General features: G+C 43.9%; 4 protein-coding genes and 2 long non-coding RNA genes across 13 annotated transcripts; 1 reads left to right on the plus strand and 5 right to left on the minus strand.

The window, feature by feature from the left end:
* Nucleotides 1-393: 393 nt before the first annotated feature.
* Nucleotides 394-828, plus strand: LOC112342198. The gene is made up of 3 exons (XR_002990865.1): nucleotides 394-447; nucleotides 579-670; nucleotides 742-828. It is a non-coding gene; the product is annotated as an uncharacterized LOC112342198 (long non-coding RNA).
* A 4,495-nt stretch (nucleotides 829-5,323) lies between these two features.
* On the minus strand, nucleotides 5,324-6,322 carry LOC9661758 (adrenodoxin-like protein 2, mitochondrial). Its single transcript, XM_024661408.1, has 7 exons — nucleotides 6,263-6,322; nucleotides 6,176-6,206; nucleotides 6,044-6,125; nucleotides 5,842-5,948; nucleotides 5,728-5,777; nucleotides 5,598-5,680; nucleotides 5,324-5,528 (listed from the first exon to the last, which is right to left on the minus strand). Exons 1-7 carry the CDS (start codon nucleotides 6,299-6,301, stop codon nucleotides 5,414-5,416), a joined length of 507 nt encoding a protein of 168 aa, XP_024517176.1. The 5' UTR covers nucleotides 6,302-6,322; the 3' UTR covers nucleotides 5,324-5,413.
* Nucleotides 6,323-6,434: 112 nt separating this feature from the next.
* LOC9661759 (serine carboxypeptidase 24) lies at nucleotides 6,435-9,911 on the minus strand. The gene is made up of 10 exons (XM_024663255.1): nucleotides 9,063-9,911; nucleotides 8,756-8,863; nucleotides 8,205-8,300; nucleotides 7,901-7,993; nucleotides 7,741-7,826; nucleotides 7,395-7,679; nucleotides 7,181-7,317; nucleotides 7,018-7,113; nucleotides 6,779-6,884; nucleotides 6,435-6,673 (listed from the first exon to the last, which is right to left on the minus strand). Exons 1-10 carry the CDS (start codon nucleotides 9,340-9,342, stop codon nucleotides 6,530-6,532), a joined length of 1,431 nt encoding a protein of 476 aa, XP_024519023.1. The 5' UTR covers nucleotides 9,343-9,911; the 3' UTR covers nucleotides 6,435-6,529.
* A 678-nt stretch (nucleotides 9,912-10,589) lies between these two features.
* On the minus strand, nucleotides 10,590-15,030 carry LOC9661760 (pentatricopeptide repeat-containing protein At1g09900). Of its 8 annotated transcripts, none has more exons than XM_024689919.1 (4): nucleotides 11,586-15,030; nucleotides 11,484-11,525; nucleotides 11,187-11,377; nucleotides 10,590-11,108 (listed from the first exon to the last, which is right to left on the minus strand). In XM_024689919.1, exon 1 carries the CDS (start codon nucleotides 14,927-14,929, stop codon nucleotides 11,600-11,602), a length of 3,330 nt encoding a protein of 1,109 aa, XP_024545687.1. In that variant the 5' UTR covers nucleotides 14,930-15,030; the 3' UTR covers nucleotides 10,590-11,108; nucleotides 11,187-11,377; nucleotides 11,484-11,525; nucleotides 11,586-11,599. The 8 variants fall into 8 exon arrangements, with proteins under 8 accessions (XP_024545687.1, XP_024545692.1, XP_002962761.2 ...); XM_002962715.2 differs by having other exon boundaries at nucleotides 10,591-11,108; nucleotides 11,484-11,529; XM_024689924.1 differs by having other exon boundaries at nucleotides 10,590-10,922; nucleotides 11,032-11,108; nucleotides 11,187-15,030.
* A 2,041-nt stretch (nucleotides 15,031-17,071) lies between these two features.
* LOC112351665 lies at nucleotides 17,072-17,642 on the minus strand. Its single transcript, XR_002994206.1, has 2 exons — nucleotides 17,248-17,642; nucleotides 17,072-17,150 (listed from the first exon to the last, which is right to left on the minus strand). It is a non-coding gene; the product is annotated as an uncharacterized LOC112351665 (long non-coding RNA).
* A 1,747-nt stretch (nucleotides 17,643-19,389) lies between these two features.
* LOC9661761 lies at nucleotides 19,390-20,479 on the minus strand. The gene is made up of 3 exons (XM_024660069.1): nucleotides 20,116-20,479; nucleotides 19,921-20,052; nucleotides 19,390-19,870 (listed from the first exon to the last, which is right to left on the minus strand). Exons 1-3 carry the CDS (start codon nucleotides 20,470-20,472, stop codon nucleotides 19,706-19,708), a joined length of 654 nt encoding a protein of 217 aa, XP_024515837.1. The 5' UTR covers nucleotides 20,473-20,479; the 3' UTR covers nucleotides 19,390-19,705.
* Between the last annotated feature and the right edge of the window lie 2,646 nt (nucleotides 20,480-23,125).

Below are 23,125 nucleotides of genomic sequence, written 5' to 3' on the forward strand. Positions count from 1 at the left end.
ATATCTATAATAATAAGAACGAAGAACCTAGACCCCCACAGCCGTCCGATCCCAGGCACGGGGCAGCCTCGGAAGCCATGGTTAGCGGGAATATCAACTCAATGTTGTGGTGGCCAATGGGTGGGATACACGTGTGGCCGAGAAGAGAAGAGCGCATGGTGACAGGTGTTACACCATGCACTCCTAGGGCTCCAAAAAATTTGTCTGCCACTCATCAATTCGATTCCCAATGGCCCATGGCCGATGTAATTAGAGTAGCAGCGCCATCTCCAGCACTCCAAGTTCCTTTCAAGAGTTTTTTACTTCTTATCCTTGGTTCTTCGATCATTCTTCCTTTTTGATTCATTTTTGCGACTGATGGATTGGTTTCTCTTGCAGGCAGCAGCTGTTCTAGGCTATGCTTCTCTATTTTGTTTGCGTTTCAGCCTTTGATGCCACGGGCAGCTGGTAAGATTTTGTATTCTATGATGAGATGTTTTTTTCTGTCCGATACTGCTTCCGTCGAATCTAAAATTTAGTTCCAGTTTCTAAGATTTAGAGGGCCGGTTTCAACGATGCGTGCTTATGGGCTTTCTCAGGTGTTTGGGGTGCTGTGCCAGGTAACCTAATGCTGGCGTAGGAGCAGCACTTGGGGCTGGAGCTCAAAATTGCAAAGTTGTGGCAGAGATTGGTAAACACAACATTGGAACTATTTTGTTGTTCTTGAGTGCGCTTAGCAAAAGTCTAATATTTTCCTTTCAGATCATTACATAGTTGTGAAATTTATATATATCCAACTGTAGTCTGCATTCCTATTCTGCATAAACTTCTATACAAACTCAATTAATATATTAATTCAAATCTATAATCAAACTGACTGAAAATGCCTTGCCTTCGCCATCTTTTGAGAGCCATGCGACATAGTAAACAATCTAATGGAGATTTAGATGCCTCTGAAACTATGATTGATTATGATACACATATTATAGCTGTTCAAAATAATCATGATAATAATTCTATACACCAAAATATTAATTATGATAATGATTATATATACCAATTAGTTGGACAGTCAGAAGCATCTGGAACCTTACATGCACATCATTATGATGGTCACATATATCAAGCAATATTAAATCCACCACACCCACCCATGAATACCACACTACATAGCATTTATAATGACTTTAACATTATAAATTTTAATATTGGTAGTTATCATTTGTTTGTACTTTATGTAATGCATTGCATTTTAAAGATGAAAACTCTTCAATGTGTTGCTAGAATAACCAAGTTGTATTACCTCTAATTTCACCTTTACCATTTGATTTACTTTCACTTTGCAAGCAACATAAAAACTCTAATTTTAGAACAAATATTAGACATTACAATAGTGCTCTTGCTTTTGCATCTATGTCTTCTAATATTGATATTGTAAAAGGTCATAGTCCTTATTGCTTTAAAATCCATGGTCAAATATATCATAATATTGTATTAGCACATCATTCTCAAACTTATGGACAACTTTATATGCTTGATATTGTAGAAGCTACAGATATAAGAAAGCAAAACCCTTTTAATTCAAGCTGTGAAACAAACTTACTTAAATATCTTGATGCTCTCTTTCATCATGTTAACCCATATGCTCAAGCTTTCAAAATGATGTATGGAATGGAACAAGAAGAAATTTGTTCTACTACACTTTCAGGTTATCTTATATGTGGTGTTTACATGTTATTAAAAACTGAAGGAACTGATCCACGGCACTATAATGCTCCACGGACAAATGATGTTGCTGTTGTGTTTGTTAGTGATGATGGAGAACCGCCACATTGTCGTGAAATTTGCATATATCCAACTGTAAGCAATTATAAATGTATCTCAACACTTGATTATAATTATGATCCAATGGTTTACCCATTAATATTTCCTTTTGGTGATAAAGGCTGGCACAAAAATATTTTTAATTCCGGATGTCGAATTACATTACTCCAATATTATACATACCATTTTTACATGCAGGAAAACTCACACAACAATATATAGTCGATGTATATGTAAAAGTTGAAAGCAATAATTTGAATTACTATTGCACTCATCAGAAACAATTACAAGTTGAAATGTATATTGGTCTTATGGATTATATTGCAAACTGTACTACTAATGAAAATATAAATCCAGGCAAGATTGTTATTTTACCTTCAAGTTTTGGGGGTGGCCCTAAAGCAATGCAACAAAATTATCAAGATGCAATGCCTATAATTACTCATTTTTCAAAGCTAGATCTTTTCATTACTTTTACATACAATCCCAAATGGCTAGAAATTTCTAAAAATTTACATCCAAATGAAGGCCCTAAGGATCATCCAGACTTGGTTTCTAGAGTATTTCATATCAAGCTTAAAGAATTTATGAATGATATTACTAAAAACAATATTTTTGGAAATTGTATTGCTTTTATATATGTAATTGAATTTCAAAAGAGAAGCCTTCTATATTGTTACTTTCTAGGGATTTTATCTCATGAAAATAAGATTAAAGACCGTGATGCTATTGATCAATACATAATGGCACAATTGCTTGATCCTCAAAATGAACTTGAAATTTCTAAGATAGTTATATCTCATATGATACATGGTCTATATGGGTCTTTTTACCCTAATAGTCCTTGCATGGAAAATGGCACTTGCTCAAAAGGTTTGCTTTAATTATAAAACTACTTTTAGTATTGATGGATATCCAGATTATTATAAACTTGATAATGGCCGCACATTTCTAAAAAATGGGTGCTATATTGATAATTGTTGGGTAGTGCCTTATAATAAATACCTTTGTAAAAAATATAATGCTCATATTAATATTGAAATTTGTTCTACTATAAAAAGTATTAAGTATTTATTTCAATATGTCTATAAAAGTTATGATTGTGCAACAATTAAAATCCATTCAGAAACCCAACAACCTGATAATATTTTAAATTAGGATAAAATCTCAAATTTTTTAAATACACGTTATGTATATGCTCCAGAGGCAATATGGAGACTTTTTAAATTTAAAATGCATGGTCGTTCAACCCCCATAATCGGTCTTCCTATTCATCTTCCAAATTTTCAAAACGTCTATTTTATAGAAAATTCTCACCAAATGGCACTTCAAAGAGCTACTCAAAATGGTACAATGTTAACAAAATGGTTTGAATTAAATATAAATGATCCAAATGCTAGACAATATACATATCCTAAAATCCTTTTATATTATATATTTAACCCTCATACTCATAATTGGCAAATTCAACATACAAGAAATGTCATTCCCTGAATGTATTCTGTGTCGCCATCTAATGTTGAACTATATCATTTACATCTTATTTCACTCCATAAAAAAGGTGTTACATCTTTCAAAGATCTTAAGACAGTTAATAATATTTATTATGACATAAATTTAAAGACTTCCTTTTTGAGGATTTCAAATCCAATTTTTCATTATGAACATGCTTTACATGATATAAATATAAAAATGAAAATGCATGGCAAAACTAATCAAAACTACCATCTACTTTTCCCGTCTGAAAATTTTGATGATGAAAATATTGTCAACTCAACACAAATATATCAAAATGTTGAACAAAATATTCCTCAATTTAATCAAGAACAATTAAATATTTTTAATGATATTCTTAATGTTATTGATCACCCAACTGAGCAAAATCGATACATTTTCATTGATGGCCCTAAGGTACTGGTAAAACATTTCTTCTTAACACTCTTATAAATATTTTACAGCTGAAAAAAATAAATGTTGTTAGCATAGCTTGGATACAAATTGCAATTACTTTTCTCTATAATGGCCAAACGTCACACACAACTTTTAAATTTCCTATTCCAATAAATGAAACATCAACTTTTGCTACAACTGCTAATAGTGAAGCAGGTATAAGAATCAAAACTACTAACATATTGTTATGGGATGAAATAAGTATGGTTCACATTCATGTATTCACTGCTGTTGATCAAGTGTTGTGAGACCTAAAAAATATATTATTACCTTTTGGTGGCATAATTGTTATCACTAGCGGGGACTTTAGACAAACACTTCTAGTCATTCCACATGGACATAGGGCACAAATTATTTCAAGTTCTGTAAAAATGAATAAATTATGGAGATTATTTAAAAAATTATCTTTGAAAACAAATATGCAACTTGCTGAAAGTGATAAATCATAGGCTGAATGGCTTTTTAAAGTCGGAAATGGTGAAAATTTTCAAAATTTACCATCTTTACCTTTTAACTCCATTTTATTACCTCATACACAACTAATTTATTCATCTGTTATTGATTTTGTCTACCCTTTAGTACTTGATATTTCAAACCCTTATATTGCAGCCAATTGAGTCATACTTACCCCACTTAACGATGACACATTTGCAATCAACAATACTATTGTCTCTAAATTACAAGCTGATACATATATATCTATAAAAGCATTGATTTTATTGACACTGAACATCTTGAAAATTTTCCAACAGAATTCCTAAATTTTATCACACCTTCTGGTCTCCGACCACATAAACTCTCTCTCAAATAAGGTGCTATTCTTATCCTCCTAAGGAATATGTCTCCATCACCACGACTATGCAATAGCACATGTCTCATCTTAAAAAATGCACTACCAAATGTTTTAGATTGTGAAATTGTGATGGGGCAATTTAAAGGGATAAGAGTTTTTATCCCACGTATCACACTAATACCATCAAATGTAGAAATTCCATTTAAATATCTAGAAGACAATTTCCAATCTGTTTAAGTTACTACTTAACAATCTCCAAATGCTAAGGACAGACATTTGACTGAGTTGGAGTTTACTTGCCCCACCCAGTTTTCACTCATGGGCAACTTTATGTGGCTTTATCAAGATGCATATCACCACATGGACTTGGAATTAAAGTTCAAAACACCATACGCCAAAGCCACCTCCTTCTTCAAGATCCTTCTGTTTTTACAATTAACATTGTTTATAAAGAAGTTTTATATTAAACCTCTTTGTAAATCACCCAACATTTGCTGGGCAAGTACTCCTTCTCTGGATATTAGCGCTATGTTGGATTTCCAAAATAAAGCAAGCCATAGCATTTATAATGACTTTAACATTATAAATTGTAATGATAAACCTCAATAATAGAAACCTCTTTGTAAACCACCCAGCATTCGTTGGGCAAGTATTCGTAATATATGTTGTTTTGATACTATTTCAATTTAATTTTCAATGTAATAATGATGGTGTTTGCTAACTGAGGCAGCATATGCTGGATAATGATTAGTACATATATATTTATATATATAGATATGCAAATATTTCTGTTATATTGAACTAGAACGAATTTTCTGTCAATAGTTTAACCTTAAGAACGAAAACGACAACAAAAATCCTACTTATTTAATGCGGTTTTGGTACATGTCCATCCACAGCGAAGTTTCTTGTTGCTGCTGGGAGAGCCAACTCCATGCCGTTGAGTTCGGGCTTTGCAATCACTTGGCATCCCAAACGAGACCTGAAAAAACAAAAACAGGAAACAAGAAAACACTTAGAAAGAGTTCAACCACAACAGTAAATAGCTTACGTCTCTGTAAGTCCAAATGCAAGATCAAGCATGTCGTTCTCCTCGTCCGATGGCTCCTTGAGCATCCGATAAAACTTCTCATCCTGTGATCCACATACGAATCGCTCAAGAAAAAAGGAAGACGATATACCTTCACAATGACATGACAAGTCGAGCACGCCAATGAGCCCTCGCAAGCACCTGTGATCTCGTTCCAAGCTAGAGTTTATCGTTTCCAAAGAAAAGGCTCTTAAGAACACTCCACCTTCAAGCTCGATGTCGTTCTCATGAGCAGCCTCCAACATTGACATCCCAACTGGAACTCGAATCGTCTTCCGATCGCCTTCTTTGGTTACAAAAGTCACCTCGATCCTGCCACGAAAACTCGAGTAAGCACAAGGCGTTTCAGGAGTTATGAAGAGAAGGGAAAAAAATTTGCTGGAAGGAAAGCATAGGATAATACCAACGTTTCCTTGTTTTCTTTGCCATTTGCCTCTGCCTTGGATCGCATCAATACCGCAGTCGATATAGCTGAGGATCTCTGGCCATCTAAGAAAAAAAAAATTCATGGAGACAAAACCACACATGAGAATTCGTACCTGGTTGTGAAATCCAATCGCGCCTCACACGCTGCGAAACAGAATTTAGCATCGCGTTTTTGGAGCGAAACGCCAGCATTCTCTTACCCGGAATCCATGCGCCTGCCCAAATGCCCGTCTCCACATTGCCACGAGCCCTAACTTAAACCCTAACTCTTTTACTCTGTTTAAACTATTCAGCTTTCACCCTTAAGCTTAGTTTTAAACTGGTACTGAATATTTTAAAATATGCTCTAGCATATGCTCACATCCAACGGAATAGATTACTTAAAATTTGTTTGAAAAAATTGCTTTTTTCACATTTTACTGTGTGCCTATGTGTCTAGCTTAAACTTCGCTATCCCTTTTTTTTTTCTATCTTTTGGGAAGAGGCTTCCCTCTCAGATAATGCTCGAGAAGAGACAATGATCTATCCGGTTGTAAAACGGGAACTTCGTGTCCAGCACCTCTCACGGTCGCAAATGTGAGGCCTTTGTACGTCTGGCTCCATCCAGCTACCTGGAAAAAAAAAAAAAAAAAAACAAGAAGGAAGAAATAAGAAAAACAGAAACAAAGAACTTTCGAGTCACAAGTTTCAGCTGAGAGACGGTTATTTCCTATCACCTGATCCATGTAGTACCACGGGTACCACCGAGTCACAATTGGTAGCTTTAGGCTGCGAATCCAGTACCGCGTTCCAGTAACTGGAACCATCGCGTCCTCGTCTCCACTGTGACAAAAGCAGGACAACATGTGTCGATCGGATCGGATAGAACAGAGAGAAAGCTACAGGAAAAGCGGACAGAACAGAGAGAAAGCTAAAGGAAGAGCGAGAAGAAAGAAATCTTTGAGTGGAACGTTACCTGTACACCCATATTCGAAGACCCGCTTTGATGAGTTCTTTGTAGATTGGCAGCACGGAGAAGGCCTTGTCGTGCCAATTCTCGAGAATTCCATAGCTGGAAGTTAACAAAAGTTCGATTTTTAACCTTAGTTCCAAAGACATTTGAAGATCAAATGGCTTACTTGCATGGTGTCCATGGATGAGGAACGTTGTTTGGAGTGCCATTTGCGTGAAGTGCTCGTTGGACGTCGAGCCGATTAAAATACTTCTCGGCGTAGCTTGGCGTGCACGGATCAAAACCAGTCTGTCCCATCCAGAGCTTTGAGAAAAAGAAAGCACAAACAAACCGTCAGTGATTCTTTAGATCGTGAAGAAGAAACTAGCGTTAAACTATACCGGATTCCAGTGAGGAGTGGTGCGAGAGGATTTCCTGCCAGTGCTGGAGCTCCAGGTAGCCTCGAGACACACGGGAGTGTAGATGCTGTGGAGATCGACGTTGCCAATCTCTTGGTTCGATGCGTAATCCATGATCCTCTGGCACTCGCTAGACAACTCCACGCTTGTAAACTTGCAGTGTCTCTTCATGGTGGTGTATGTCTCGTCGGAGATGAGAGCATGAGTCCAGTAGTAATCCACAATCCCGAGGTTGTCGTAGTACCAGTCCGTGACTGCGTTGCCAACCTGGGCGAGTTAACGAGTTGGCAATCATCGAGGGAATTTTCTCTAGAGAACTTGGTGTTACCATGAAGCCTTTGAGGTTGATGATGGTCTTGGAAGCCGCCTTGTTCCCGTCGTGAACCAGCTTTGCGAGCTGAGGAACATAATGCCCTGGAGAGCAAGGTTGGAGAGGTCAGAAACACTTGGAAGTTTGGAAGTAGAAGAAAAGAAAGCGAGGAACTAACCTGCGTAGCTCTCCCCGAGAATGTAAAACTCTCGACTCTTGTACTGCGGGAACCTCTGGAACCACTTGAGCAAGAAAGAATAAGCATCCTCAGCTGCGAGACGACACTAATAACACAATTGAGTTTAATCCCTCCCACGAGGAAAAACCAAGCGCGAGTCACAGATAATACGAAAGTTCGGCAGCAAAAACAAGCTCACAAGAAAAGTTTCAGTGAAAGCAAAGAATCGAACTCATTCGATCGGTTTTTCTCTAAAAACAAAAGAGAGAATCCTCCAGAATAAAGAAGAATAGAAAAACGTTACCAGTTCGAGTGTCGCCAAATGCGTCTGTGTCAGTGGTGGTATTGGAATATGAGTAGCCAACACCGGCAGGAGATTCCAGGAAGAGCAAATTCGCCACTGCAAACAACAACAAAAAAAAACGCGAAAAAAACCAAAGAGAATGAGAGCTAATACCAAAAGGAACTAAAGAGAAAAAAGAGAGACAAGCGTGAGGCGAGCTCATAATCAAACTGCCAAAAGGAAAGCGCAAAAAAAAAAAGAGAAGAAGAGAGAAGAGGAGAAGATCAGAGATTGAGCTTTCAGCTACCACCTCCACATCCAATTATGAAGAGCAGCAGCGAGCAAAAGAAAAAAGAGGAGCTGCCGCGCTGCAAATGCCCACCACCACCATCCACAAATCCAAAAAATCCAGCACCCAAAACAATGCCCAGCAAGCCCAGCGATGCAGCGAAGTGTCCACCACAATCCAAACAAAAAACCCAAGTGGACCACAATCACGAAAGCTTTCCCAAGAACCCTAAAAATGCGAGCGAGAGGAAGGAGAAACAAAGAGGTGGCGGCATTTTGTTTGCCTTTGTTCCATGCGTATGGATTGCTGTAGAGGCCAGTCGCGTTGGCCTTTATACGGAAGGGCCCGATCTCCTCCACCGCACCGTAGGCCAGCGACGAGCATCCCGGCCCTGCGCGATCAGCGATCAAAGCTTTCAATCCAATCGATCGAGATCCAAAAATGGACAAGGAAGAAGGAATTGAGCAACAAGAGGAGGCAAAGCTTTCCTTTGGAGAGGAGAAATTGAGAAGAAGAAGAAGAATCAGATAGAAAAGAAGAGAAGGAAGAGCTTTTCGATCGATTCTTCGTTCTTTCTCTTCTTTGCTCACCTCCATTGAGCCACAAGACGAGAGGCTTGCTATGTGGCGAGCGCGCGGTGGATTCCGTGAGCCAGTAGAAGAGGGCGCGCCTTCCATCGCGCGACACGGGAATGTAGCCCGAGAACTGGCGGAGTGGCGGAGTCTTGGGCTGGCCGGGGAGCCTCTCCACTCTGTCCCGCCGCTGCGCCGCCTCCCAATCGAGCTCCTGGGCGGGATCGATCGCGGAGGAGCTGGTGAGGACGAGGATCAAGATGGAATGGAGCAGCAGCAGGAGAAGATGAAGAGTCATGCCAGGAAATCCAAGGAATTCAATCGGCCTGATCAAAAGTACCGATCGATTGGGGGAGGAAAAAAGAAAAACAGAAAAAATCGAGAGCGAGAGAGAGATGTGTGATTTGTATAAGCTTTTCCCAGAATTTGCCAGAGAATGGGTGAAAAGAAACAGGATAGAGACAAGGAAGAGTGAGCAGAGCTCTCAAGAACAGAGACGGTGGATGAGCAATCAAAGAATTAAAATCACTCCTCCCTTTCTAGCGCAGCTGCTGCCGCCGCTGCTACTCAAGGACATAGCTGCACTGCACAAGAAAACAATGCCTTTCTTTTTGGGAGAGGATTGATTGATTCCTCTCTTTGCCAGAAATCTAGAACCAGTAGCTACAAGTTCCCGGGGGGAGATCTTTTCTTGAGCGTTTTGGTTTCTTTCCTTGTCCTTTTTATTTTTGATTTTCTTTGAAGAGCCAGGAACTCTGGGCATAGCCTATCTGGAGACAGTGAAGTAGTAAAAACTAGCAGCAGGGTGTGGATGATGGATGAATGGATGGATCAAAAGAGAGTGGCTATGTAGCCCTTTTATATAAATGCGCCACACACACACACACACACACACTCTCTCTCACAGAGAAGATGCACTGCTCCAACACAGAAAGGGGGATTGATTCCAATGAATTAAATTTCAAGCATTGTCACAGAATGGAACTTGTGATCAGAGATTTTTTCAAAGTTTTCATGGTCTGGACTGGACTGGAGGGATTGATTGCAAAGCTACCTTCTACAAACCATGGCAAACGGTATGGCGGCAAACCATTAAATTGGAAGGAAACTCAAAGCTTGGTTCCTCATAAAGGCAGCCGCCAAAACGGATTTAAAGGCGGAGAATTCACGGCTATAAGTGGAAAGTGATGCGAGTAAACAGTATAACTTGCCCAAAAGGGATTGACCTAAATGCGCGAGGGTGGCGGGCTATACCCTCCGGGGTATTTGTTCCCGCGACAGGGATGGGCGAGGAACTGCAAATGCCATGAATGGGCAAATGTACCCTTTCTAACAGTGATGCATGGATGTGATATTTTGACGTGGAGATTTGCTCTTGCGAACTCCATATAGTAAAGCATGGAAATATCACACTCAGATACTTACGCTTTCGAAAACGGGCTCGGTCTTTGGAGGCGCTTCAAGAGAGCGTGCGAGTGAAATTTTTCAATCCCTGGCCAGTTCGTGTGGAAAAGACGTCCCGAGGCCACACGGGAATATAAAATATTCCCACTAAAACATTATTATTATTATTATTGTTATTAAATTATAGACAACATTCTATAAGATTCCCGGAGATTCCCTCGCCACCTTTCTTTCCAGTGTCCAAATGATGGGCGACGAGTCCTACTGTTTCCTAGCTGACGCCAATCATACGCTCTGTTCATGTTAACCAGAAACCCAGAGAAAAAAAGATTGAGAGAGAGAGAGAGAGAATCATGTCCTAATGAGAACTATCGAGCACTAGCGAGTGCTCGAGAAACAAACAATTCCCCGGGAATCGTTTTCTAAACACCTTTGAATCGTCCAGTCTCTTTAGCAAGAGGGCGCGGAAGAAATCTGCCAAGCCAAAGTATCATGCCACATAAATGAGTTTCTTCCTGGCAGTGGTGGATTGAACGCTCCAGAAGTATAAAAAGGAAGAATGGAATTTAAAACGAAAACTTACAATCCCTGCAAGTTGGCTTGATCATTCGTACTTTCGCACCTTGCCTTGAAAGCTTTGGGGATGGCTGGAGTCAATTCCTGTGGAGCAAACATAAAGCATGAGTGACTTCTTAAAAACTGTAGAGACTTTGAAACGGCCTGCCTAGAGCTTCGTACCTTGAAAGCAAAAGGAAACCGGTCTGGTATTTCTTTGTTGCATAGGCTCGCGAGTCCGCTAACGAATTCCTTGTGGGCTTTGTTTGTTTCGTACGGCACCGAGCACCAAGTTGACGAGAACTTCGAGTGGAATGACGACTAACACGGGCCAAAAGTTGTTTGAAATTGCGAGTGAGGGGCCACATCTTCCCCTGTAAATACACTTCTTTAGCTATTCAAGAGTTGATCCAGCTTAGATCACTTTACTCTCCTTAGCAAGGGAAAGGAAAAGAAAAAAATCCACTGTAAAGTTCTTACCTCGATGTGGAAGGAGAAAGAAGCGCATCTTGCAACTGTCAACTTCCTTAAGAGGAACGCAAATGTTAGTAACCTTACATATTGAGAATGAAATCTTCTCACCCTGGATGTGGATGTCAATCCAGTGACAAAGAGTCCATTTTGGTAGTCATCCTTCTTAACAGCTCGGCTGCCTCTTCTCCCCTTCCCTGTCCTCGCAAAGCCAAGTAGAGCTTCCTACACTTGAGATCATCGATCTCGCAATCGCTGGAAGCCATCTCCTCGAGCACCTGGAGCGCTTCTTTCCCGCGGCCTTGGCCGCACAGGCCATAGATGAGCACAGTGTACGAGACCGAGCTAGCCACGATCCCGCGCACTGCCATCTCGTCAAACAGCTCCCATGCCTTGTCCACTTTGTCGAGCTTGCACAGGCAAGTTATCACCATGTTGTACGTGATGACGCTCGGAGAGCAGCCCCGCTGGACCATTAGCTCCAGTAACGTCAAAGCTTCGTCCAGCCTCTTGGTCTTGGTGAAAGCGTCGATCAGGAGGTTGAAAGTGTGCGACGTGATGCACAGTCCTTTCACTGCCACCATCTCCCTGGCCAGCTTGCTGGCTCTGTCCAGCTGCTCGGCCTTGCACAGGCCGATTATCACCGTCGTGTAGCTTACTTCGTCTCTGAGCGTGTCCATCTCTGACAGCAGCGACGAGGCCTCGTCCAGCCTTCCTTCCTTGCAGAGCCTGTCGATAAAGATATTGTAAGTCACTGTGTTGGCTTCCACCCCGTGGCCAGTCATGTGGTCCATGAGAAGCAGCGCTTGCTTGAGACAACCCTCCTTGCAAAGCCTGTCGATGATAGTGTTGTAAGTTGTGCAGGCACTCACGACGCAGCCGTTTCTCAGCATCTCGTGCATCAGCTCGTACGCATCCCCCAGCCGGTTCGTCTGGCTGAGGCCACTGATCAGAGTGTTGTAAGTCACGTTGTCTGGATCCACCCCTGCCTTGATCATGTTTTTCAGGATACCCACGGCGTCGTCAAAGCGTTCTTCCTTGCAGAACTGGGCCATCAGAGTGTTGTACGTGACAGCGTCAGGTGGAATGCCCGCCTGGATCATCTGGTCCAAGACTTGACGAGCTTCTTTTGGCTTGCTCGCCTTGAACAGTCCGTCGATGATGATGTTGTACGAGACCACGTCCGGAACACACCCGGCCGAGTGCATGCTCTCGAGGAAGGGAAACGCCTCGTCAACTTTGCCATGCTTGCAGAGCCCGTCCATGACGATGTTGTAAGTCTTTATGTTCGGGACGCAGCCTCGGCAGGCCATATCTTCGAAAACGTTGGGGATCTCGTCCAGCCGGCCTTCTTTGCAGTAGCCATCCATCAAGGCATTGTACACATCAATATACGGCGTGCCTCGGATCCCATCCACGACTTTCTGAGCTTCTTTCGTCCTGCTTGATTTGCAGTAGCCATTCACTAGGCTCACATAAGCCAGAGCATCTGCAGTGCAGTCCTTGCTCACCATCTCTTTGAAAATGTGATGAGCCTCGTCAACCCGGCCTGTCCTACACAAGCCTTCCATGAGAGCTGTGTAAGTGATGACGCTGGGTGTGCAACCCCGCTTTAGCATCCCTTCTACCATCTTCAGAGCTTTGTCCAGCCTGCCTTCCTTGCAAAGCCCATCCACAATGATTGTGTAAGTCACTACGTCCGGGACGAAACCCGAAGAGACTAAAGTCTCCAGTAGCTCATAAGCCTTCTCCGTCTTGCTTGCCTTGCAAAGCCCGTCTATGAGAGTGTTGTAAGTCACTAGATTTGGAGTGCATCCATTTCCAGACATCTCCTTCACCAGCTCGAAGGCCTCGTCGATCCTTCCCCTCTTGCACAGCCCATCGGCGAGAATGGAGTAAGTGACCACGTCTGGAACGAATCCGCTGCTTACGAACTCATCCACCAGAGTTTTCGCCCTGTCAACGTTTTGCTGCTTGCACAGGCCGCTGATGAGTGTGTTGTAAGTGCAGCAACTTGGACGGCAGTTCCTCTCGGCCATCACAGCCAGCAAGCTGTGAGCACGCTCAAACTTTCCAGCCTTGCAGAGCCCGTCCATGATAGAGTTGAAAGTCACCGTATCGGGAGTGACTCCTCTGTCCACCATTTCATGGAGCATCTCCGACGCCTTGTCAGTCTTGGACGCTTTGCAAAGCCCGTCGATGAGAATGTTATACGTGAATACGTCCGGTGCCACCTTCCTCTCGTTCATCTCTTTGAGAAACTCAAGAGCTCCATCGCAGTCATTCTTCCTGCAGTGCCCATGGATGATAGCGTTGTAAGCAATGGCGTCTGGCGATGGTATGTTCCGGAAGATCTCTAGAGCGTCCTTGAGCCGGCCAGTTTTGCAAAAAGCTCTGGTGAGTATCGTGTAAACCGAGACCTCTGGCTTGAATCCTCGAACTTTTGCCTTGTCTAGCATCGTGAAAGCCTTGTCAATTTGGTTCATCTGGCACAAGCTCTTGATGACGAGATGATACGTGTAGGAATCCGGGGCATAGCCAGCGTCCAGCATCCTCTCAAACATCGCTGGAATGCGATCGCTGGCGCCATTCTCGAGTAGAGTCTGGAGGAAGCAGTTCCTGGTAAATGTGCTGTGCTTGAATCCCCTATCCCCGGCCCACACGAAGAAGACGATGGCGGTCTGTGGATCCTTGAGCCGCTGCAATACCCTAGACACCACCGCGGGCTGGAGAGTCCCTCGCCATTGCTCGAGGCGCTCGCGGATATTACTGCCCGATTGGAGGAGCCCGAGGAGGTCGAGCACGTCCTGCTGCAAGCTCTCGGATCTAGCGAGCTTCCTCGCTGTCGACAAATGGAGCTGCCTGTGAGGAATGCCGCTCGACTTTCCATCCGTGCTTACCTGAATCGACGCTGGCGACGCTGGCGACGCCGCCGCCTCGGCGCATCGATTTCTTGCCGTAGAGAAGCTGGGAGAAACGTATTGGAGCAACGCGCACGCCATCGCTCCTTGCTTCTCATCCACATCCTGACATTCCCGAAAGAACCTACCTATGACATGGCTGACATGGACAAAAATATCCTGCGTGGCACGTGACATGGACAAAATCAAATTAGAATTTAAACGTTTGAATTCTAGGTCAAGTGTGCTTCTTTCGCGCGGTAAATATGGCCCCCAGTCGCGCGAGGAGCCTGAGCTTCTTCTTCTTGATTTCCGCGCTCTCCACCACGATTTGCTCCAGATTCTTCGATCTGCCCCCGCTAGCGTCGGGCAATTTGATCTGGAGCACCTGAGCGAGCGATTCCCCGGACGATCGCCGCCCCTCCTCGATCGTTGCCGACCGTGCAATCTCGCGAGAGCTCGACGAGAATCTCCTCCCATTCCCGTCATTCTTGGCCTCCGGATGAGCGATCGAGACGCTCGACGCCAAGATCGTCGCTGGAGAAGCATCGCCATTGCGCTGTGGAACCGGCGTCGCGGCGGTGAGATTGGCCACCATCGCCATCCTCCTGCGCTGCTCGTTCTCTGACCGCCATCGCCGGAGCTCGCCCTCCACCGCCGACTTGGCCGCCTCGGCAATGGCGGCCTTCTCGTTCGCCTGCTTGAGATCCACCCGCGTCTCCTCGATCTCCGCCCTCGCCGCCTCCAAGCTCCTCTTGAGCTCTTCCTCTCGCGCCCGTGCGCTCGCTTCCTCGGCGCTCGCCTCGCGCAATCTCCCAGCCGTCTCCTCCTCGAGCATCGATTCCTTCGATTCGGCACGATCGTCGTCCTGCCGGATCGACTTCATGGCGCGGGCCTCGGATTCCTTGGCCGCCAGCGCCTCCTGCGTAAGATCTTCCACACGCTTCTCGCTCGCCATGGTCGCGAGCTTGAGCTCCCAGGCCTCGTTCCTCATCCTCGCCACCTCCTCGCTCACTCCAGCCCTAACGACCTCCGCCTCGATGGCTTCAGCCGACACGAGCTCGTAGCCCTCCAGCATCCCCGCCGCGCTCGCCATCGCCTTGGATTCCAAGCTCGACACCGCCTCGATCTTGGCCTTGATCTTCTCGATCGCCACAGCCGGATTCTCTTCTTCTCCCTCTCCTCGATCTCTCTGGAGGGACTCGTGCTCCAACTTGGTGCTCTCCAGCTCCGTCTCCAGGTAGCGCGTCGTCGCCTGGAGTGTGATCTTCTCATCCTCCACCGCTTTGATTGCCGCCTCCACCCGGCTGATCTCCGCCGCCGCGTCCCCCACCTCCGCCATAGCTCTCAACTCGGAGCTCCTCAATCGATCCAGCTCCTCCTTCGCGATCCTCAGCTCCTCCGCGAGCTCTCCCACCTGTGACCTCAGCCTCTCCACCTCAGTGCTTAGATCTCCTGCCTTGGCCATGGAGCTCTTCTCGCGATCCCTGGCCGCTTCCAGCTCCATGCTCAGCGATTCAATTGTCTTGCTGCTCTCGCCAACTTTATGATCTTCCAGATCTTGGATCCTCTCCCGCGAGGCTTCCAGATCTTGCGTCGTCCTCTCGTAGAGCTTCTGGAGATCTTCTCGCTCCTCACTTCCCATGGATTCTGGGATTGACAATGCCATCTCCAGCTTCTTGCTAAGTTGCTCGTAGCTCTCCTTGAGCTTCGCGAGCTCTTGCTCCACCTCACGCTTATCCAATTCCATCTTATCCTTGGCCGCCATGGCTTCCACCAGCTGCTCCTTCAAAGCTCCAATGGGACTTTCATACGCACGCTTCTGCCATAGTTTTTTTTTTTTTTCCTCTCTCTTGTAAAAACAAAGCTCGAGTAAAAACATACCTCTGCCGAGTTTTTTACTCCAGGAAGATGGTCAAACCGATGAATGGCCTCTTTCACATCGGTGTAAGGCTTGGAAGTATCGACTTCGCCTCGTTTCTGTGGGGAAGGGGTGGATTCCGCCATAGCTGGATACACGAGAATTGAAACCGGCGAGAGAGAGAGAGAGAGAGAGAGAGAGAGTAGAGTCTTACCAGTTAATGGGTTTTTACATGCCCCTGTAGTAAGCACTGAAGCTATTCGCTAAATCCCTGAGACCCTTGGCAACCATAGCCAGCGCTTAATCCTTAAAAGCCCAAGTCGAAAAAAAGGGTCCCTCGATTCGGCAAAGACTAACAATAAAAAAAGGAGAAATTTTCGACCTAGCGCGAGAGGAAGAGAGATATGGAATGGGCCGAGAGAGAGTGTGGAAAACGCTACATGGAAGAACAAAGCGCTATTATTTCTCTGGCGCCCAGAGACAATGGTGGATTTAGATTAGCGGGGGTTGCTTATTTTTAATAATCGTGTGGCCCAGGCCTGGATTTGAACCCCTGACGTTCCAACAGCGCAGCACAGGCTGTTCTATTTGCAACGAGACAATGTAATAGCTATAGACTACAGAAGAATAGAATAGAGCACAGCCAGCACGAATGAGACCTGGAGGGGCGAATCTCATTTACATTCATTTGGATATGCTCTAACAATGTCCATCCTATCCATTTCGATATGATAGCCTATGATAGAATGTAGTATGCCTACAAGAAAACAAGTTAGAACTGAAAAACCGTAGAAAAAACGCAAAAAAAATGGAAAAAATAACTTCTTTTTTTTTTTGTTTTCTTTTTTCGGCCCGTATCTGTCCGCAAAGCAAGACTCGTGCAGTGCAGTCATCAGAAGCCAAGCGCTGTTGGAGCTTCAAAGAAAAAGGAGACCAAGTTACTTGATTGGAGTCCCGGAACGAAAGCTCCCCAGAGAAAGACGTAAAAACTCTAGAGAGATTTTTGGAGTACCTCGCGATGGCGGGATTCTAGTGCTGGGAAGAACTCTTGGAAAACGTCCTCACGTCCTCCAGCGAGGGCTCGGCGTTCGAGCTCCAGATCCATCGGCGGGGTCTGTGAGAGCAGCGGAGCGTCACAGGGCTTCGATGAAGTTGTCTGTGCTCGCCTTTTCATTTTCTCCTCGTTTGTAAGGAGAGTAAGAATTTTTCTTTGTTTGGAGACTACTTCGTGGATTCATTCTCTACAAAACTTAAACAAGATAGAAGACTTACATGACTTGGACCTGTTGTGGATCCAAATCCAAGCTCCGCTGCATTCCCACTGCTAGCCGCCCCGCCCTGAGCGGGCTTAAGAAGCACCCATCGACGGTAGCCCCAGAATCTTGAGAACGCACTCTCGTACCCTAGATTCACACTAGGGTAGTACTTCACTTTATACAATCATATGTATCATAGAGCCGGAAGCCTTCGTCGGGTCCACGACCGTAAACAGATCATAGCAGTCCCTCCCTTACTCTCGACTGAGTTGAAACAAGAAGTGGCACAGCGATCTCTCATCGTCGCGTAGTCCAAACCGCTACTCCTGCGAAGAAATGAGAAACGCGGCAGACGAAAGGTTGGCCATCTTTTATGGAATGTTTTTTATCGATGTGCCATTTGTGTGGCTTCTCGTCCGGAAAGAAAAGCCGAGCAGAGAACAAAGAAAAGCGTGAAAGAAAGAACATTTGACGACTCCCAGCAGCTCGAGAACACAGACAAATAATGATACATGTTTTTCATGTTTGTTAGCACCCATCTAGAGGCATTGGGAAACAAGAATCGATCTGGGCTCCAATACCAATGTTAGGATCCTATCCATGCACACGTTCATGCAAAGGATGGTGGCATGAATGCCACAAATGGATTGTGATGCACAACCATGGACATGCATGCTTCGCCTTCAAGGGCTTAGAGAGCCAAATTCCACGGCAGATCAGTTTTATACCACTTTGGAAAATCCTTGGCCACTTATGGACCCTTATTTGAAACTGACAGCACCAAGACAACACCCGCTCGAACTCAAGGACATTATCTACATCCTGTAAGCCATAAGTTTTCCTCACCGCTACTGCCTTGGCTTGGTTGTGACTTTGTGGTGGAAGTTACTATATATGTTATGTGCATCAATAAGTGGGCATCCAAAATGAAAAACTAAGTAAAAACATGCATGTATTGTAAACTTGTATAAATGAATGAATTATTACTCAGCTTGCCTATTTCAAACCAGTGCAATCCACACTTGGAGTGCTTAGGCGTAGAAGGCGAGCTAGGTCCCAAGCTTTAATTGCCATTGAAAGATGATACCAAAAACTCTTAGCAAGGGAAGGTCACATTCTCCTTATCACCATGAATGGCAACACTCCTCAAGCGCGTCTTTTGCACAAGCAGAAACACATTTGCATGACTTTCACAATGCGGTCATAAACTTTTCGCCTTCCACTGAGTAAGGTTATATCCGATTGTAGTAAGCTCTTGCTTACGCAAGCTAAGGACGGTAGTTTCTTGACATTCTTGTACTGCCACCTTTGCCCGATAAAGAGTTTGGATAGCTTCACGAGTCTAGAGCCTTCCATGACAACACAATCTCCATAATTTTCCAGCTCTTGCAAGCCATTGCACTTGAGCTGCAATTCATGGTATGGCGTTGCCAGCAACTTGTCCTTGGGATCAGTCTCGAATGCATATCGCTGGCCGTAAATTAACTTTGTGAGTGAGGAAGACTCGATTACCACTGGCGATTTCAAACGGTTACCCTCAGCAAGGATGTCATATCATTCAATGTCACGCTTGAGAGTCTTGGAAACCCATTCAAAATCTCCCAGAAACCAGAAATTTCAAATGCTGATAAGCCCAAGTTAAAGATGCGTAATCAAACTCTAGATTTGTCATGTTTTGGCCAATCAATGCAATCCACTATTAGCTTCTGCAAGCCAATGTGTTTACTGGCTAAAGCACCATTTACTATCGTTTTTAGTTCATCACAACACTGCTTCCTAGGCACATAAGTGGGAGTCCAATCGCAATCCTTGAAATCCTTTCTCACGACTAGGGCAGGCCATTGAGGTCATGAAGGACAACAGCCTCAAGCTTGCTTAGAATAAGCACTGGCAACTTCTCCATCTCCCCAGAAAACCTAGGGCTTCGGATAAATTTTTTGAAGATGAACGAGGAACTCATGCCCAATCTCTTCACACATCAACAGGACGTGTCCATGTGTTCTGCCATTTTTTTGTGAGTAAGTAGACATCTCTCTCTCTTGTAAAAAGCCATGCTAAAGTACTCTCCTTACTCGCTTTCACTCGAAATGCTCTTAAGATCCTCCATTCGACGAATGGTCTGTTGATCAACATGAAAAAGAAAAGCGTTTTTTTTTCTCATGTTTGCCCGTGTCTGTCCCCAAAGCAAGACTCGTGCAGTGCAGCAGTGCTGGATCACGTCCTCGCTAAGCGAGGGCTCGGACTTCTCGCGTACTCGAGCTCCCCCTCTTCCAGATCCATCGGCCGAGCAGCCGGGGTCTGTGAGAGTAGCGGAGCGTCACAAGGCCGCGATGAAGTTGTCTGTGCTCGCCTTTTCATTTCCTCCTCGTTTGTAAGGATCTGCAATTAAGTTGAAGAAGAAACTTTGTAAGAAGACTTAGAACACTTGCCTGTTTTAAGAGCTGAACAAGACGGTGTTTCTCTGAAGTTAGTGTCTTAAGTTTCTCCTCGAGTTCTTCTTTGCGCTTGGCTCGCTCCTGGAGCACGGGATCGGCAGCGTACGTGGATCCGTTCTCTACGTTCTGGACAAACAAGAAAAAGTTTCATACGAGAGAGCAAAGATCCAAAGTAAAACAAGAACCTACATGACTAGTATCCTCCTTTGGTTGGACCTCTGGAGGAGCCTGCTGTTGTGGATCCAAATCCGAGCTATCCTGTTCTCCAAATGCTTCCTTATCGTCGGCAACGCAAATTTGCTTGGCTGGAGCTTCCTCCTCGTCTGTGGCGTCGACCCTCTTCCTCTTCCTGGAGCTCTCATCGCTGCATTCCTCATGCGCACTGCTAGCCACCGCCGCGGCCGCTGTTGTGGCTGCCAGCGCCTTGTCTCGGAGCTCCAGCGCCTTCTTGAAAGCCGGCAAGCTGATGGAGGGCTTGGGAAGCACCCATCGGCGCGGGAGCCCCAGAATCTTGTGAACCCCGGATTTGTAGAGACAGAGCTTCATCGTGCCCTAGAACACAACATATTTAGGGCAGTGATTGATTTATAATATCCGCAAGAAAGACAAAACCTTGAGGAACATTTCAAGTCGTTGACAGACTCCAAGCAAGGCTGGCTGAGAGGAATTGATCCCAGAGCTAAATTCCATGACAGATCAATTCCAGCTGGATTGGCGCTCCAATATATAATTACCACTTTAAAATCCTTGGCCACTTATGGACTGAAACTGGGCACGTAGTCTCTAAAACTGGTTGGGTGACCAAGATAACAACTAACATGCCCACTAGTCCCCCTTTCAATCCAAAAATGCTCATTAGCTTCATATAACTCCTCTTATAGTGCACCATTGTCATCTCACTCTTTTATATATATATATATATATATATCTATATAGTGGGATGACAGTGAGGTCTAAGATATAGTTTTTTAGGAACTTTCCAGTAGTGTTTCTAAACTGAATTAAGGTTGGGATTAAAGGTTAATGGCTTTGGGTGGAAGTGATAATAAATTTAGGTGGTGCTAGAAAGGCCACCCAAGGAAGTGCTCAAAAATAACTCCTACTCTTAAAAAGGAAGTTAATTGTAATGCTCTCAATTTGTATAAAGTAGTATCCGATTTGAGTATTATGTGCCTCATTAGTCCTCACTCTCTCCTAAAGGCTTGAACTTTTCCATTGGGAGTAGAAGGTCATTAAGCCACAATGTTTCCCTCTAGGGTCCCAAAACAAAATATGTATCTAAAGTTTAGGATTTATAAGGTTTTATTATCAAGTCTTCTTGTACCTAGGGAAGTTAAAAACTTAAATAGAACCAATACTTCCATTTTCACAAATTTTATCAATTGGGAGTTTGCATTTTCTCTTGGCATTCTCTTTTAACTAACACAATGTCTAATTTATGTTAAAGTGGTGGATAGTTAATAAATTTCTTTTGGGTTCATTATATATAAGATTGAGTTGGTGAAGGTGATAATATTTGAAATTTGTTATATTATCTCTTTCAATGTTATCTCCTCCTAAAAAATTTTATCATTGTTTATCTTCCAACTTATCTCATTGATCACATATGCTGTAAGGTTAGTATAAATTTGAGGCTACTTTTGAGTAAATATGATAATTTGGGATAAAGGCATATAAAACTCTTTTTAAGTGGTCAAAGATGTGGTTAAATGATTAAAGTATAATGGAAAACTTAGTTTATATATAAAGAAGACTTAAAGAATTGGGGAATTGTCTCATGTCACATTTAATTCATTATTATTATTGAATTCATTGAGGGATATATAGGGATAAAATAGCCACTAAAGACTATCTTATCAAGAAATTGCCCCTTTTTATAGTTGACTTAAGGAGAGAGAGATAAAATGTGCTATATGTGAGTAAATGACAAATTCCCATTAGTTTTTATTTAAAATAAAATATACCCTTAAGAAAAGTATATTTTTACCCTTAAAATTTATGTCTTTCATCTTGTTCCATAGATGAAGATATGTACCATGGGATTACAAAATCACATGGAATAACTAGCATATATAATGGAAGGATTAGTAAATTCAATAGAATAACCTGTCTATGTCAAGACCCCCGACAAGATCAAAACTGGAAAATGCAAAAAGACAAATAGAAAAAGCTAGTGGAAACAAAGAAGAGGCCTTAGACTAACGTTGATTCAGATTGTGGAGAAATGGAACAAGGTTAACCTATATATACTATAGGTTGACGAAGCTCCACCACTCTTGGATCGAGGACGGCCTAAATATAGCTGAGGTCGAGGAGGTGCCACATCATCATCAAGAATATGGCTCGAGACTCAGGAATCGGGAAGTGTCTCGAGAGTTAGGAATAAGGAAGTGTCTCGAGAGTCAGGAATGTGGTTTGCAAGTCAGGAATCCGGTGAGAGTCAGGAATGTGGCAAGAATTGGGGGATTCCTGACAGCACCCCCTCCTCAAGAACGAGTGGAACGAGGATGTGAACGAGAACGAGGAGGAGGATGAGATGAGCGGCGAGGGATGGGAGATGGAGAAAAAGAATGAGGACTGGGACGAGAAGGATAGCGGCGGTGGAAGTCCTGAACAAGGTCAGGAGAATGAATCAGGTTGTCCGCAGGTTCCCAAGTGCGTTCCTCAGGTCCGTAACCCTTCCAGTCCACCAGATAGTAGAGTTTAGACCGTGAAATCTTGGAATCAAGGATGTCCTGAACCTCGTACTCAGACCCATCCTCGAGCTGCACTGGTGGAGGCGGAGGAATGACCCGATTTGGAATAGGACTGGGAATATAAGGCTCAAGGAGAGAGGAGTGAAAAACGGGGTGAATTTGATATGAGGAGGGAAGTGCAAGGCAATAAGTGACGGGATTAATGATGGCAGTGATAGGAAAAGGATCGAGGCGTTTGAAATCGAGTTTTGGACAGGGCCTGGTGGTGGAGATATTTCGCCTGAGGAGCCAGACTTTATCCCCAATATTGTAAGGGGGACAATCCTGACGATGGACATTGGCAAATGTTTTGTGAGATTCCTGAGCACGATGGAGGTGGAAGGAGATGGAGTTGTGGATTTCCTGGAGGTTGGAGATAAATGCCTCAGAGTGGGGATTTTAACGAGAGGATTCAGATGGAGAAGGAAGTGAGAGATTGAATCGGGGATTTCGGCCAGAGTTCG

This window comes from Selaginella moellendorffii, unplaced genomic scaffold (assembly GCF_000143415.4).
Source record: "Selaginella moellendorffii unplaced genomic scaffold, v1.0 SELMOscaffold_2, whole genome shotgun sequence".
Lineage (NCBI taxonomy): Eukaryota > Viridiplantae > Streptophyta > Lycopodiopsida > Selaginellales > Selaginellaceae > Selaginella > Selaginella moellendorffii.

Bases quoted from the DNA above. Each gene is read 5' to 3' on its own strand.
- LOC9661761 (XM_024660069.1), bottom strand. From the start codon at position 20,472: ATGAAGCTCTGTCTCTACAAATCCGGGGTTCACAAGATTCTGGGGCTC. The intron at 20,053-20,115 runs GTAGGTTCTTGT...TTGTTTGTCCAG, and splicing joins CAAAGGAGGATACTAGTCAT to AACGTAGAGAACGGATCCAC. The intron at 19,871-19,920 runs GCAAGTGTTCTA...ACTTAATTGCAG, and splicing joins TTGTTCAGCTCTTAAAACAG to ATCCTTACAAACGAGGAGGA.
- LOC9661758 (XM_024661408.1), bottom strand. From the start codon at position 6,301: ATGTGGAGACGGGCATTTGGGCAGGCGCATGGATTCCGG. The intron at 5,949-6,043 runs GTTGGTATTATC...TTTTCGTGGCAG, and splicing joins GGCAAAGAAAACAAGGAAAC to GATCGAGGTGACTTTTGTAA. The intron at 5,681-5,727 runs GTATATCGTCTT...TGTGGATCACAG, and splicing joins CTTGTCATGTCATTGTGAAG to GATGAGAAGTTTTATCGGAT.
- LOC9661759 (XM_024663255.1), bottom strand. From the start codon at position 9,342: ATGACTCTTCATCTTCTCCTGCTGCTGCTCCATTCCATCTTGATCCTC. The intron at 7,318-7,394 runs GTATAGTTTAAC...TTTTTCTCAAAG, and splicing joins CCACTCCTCACTGGAATCCG to CTCTGGATGGGACAGACTGG. The intron at 6,674-6,778 runs GTGATAGGAAAT...TTTTTTTTCCAG, and splicing joins CGTGGTACTACATGGATCAG to GTAGCTGGATGGAGCCAGAC.
- LOC9661760 (XM_024689919.1), bottom strand. From the start codon at position 14,929: ATGGCGATGCTTCTCCAGCGACGATCTTGGCGTCGAGCGTCTCGATCG.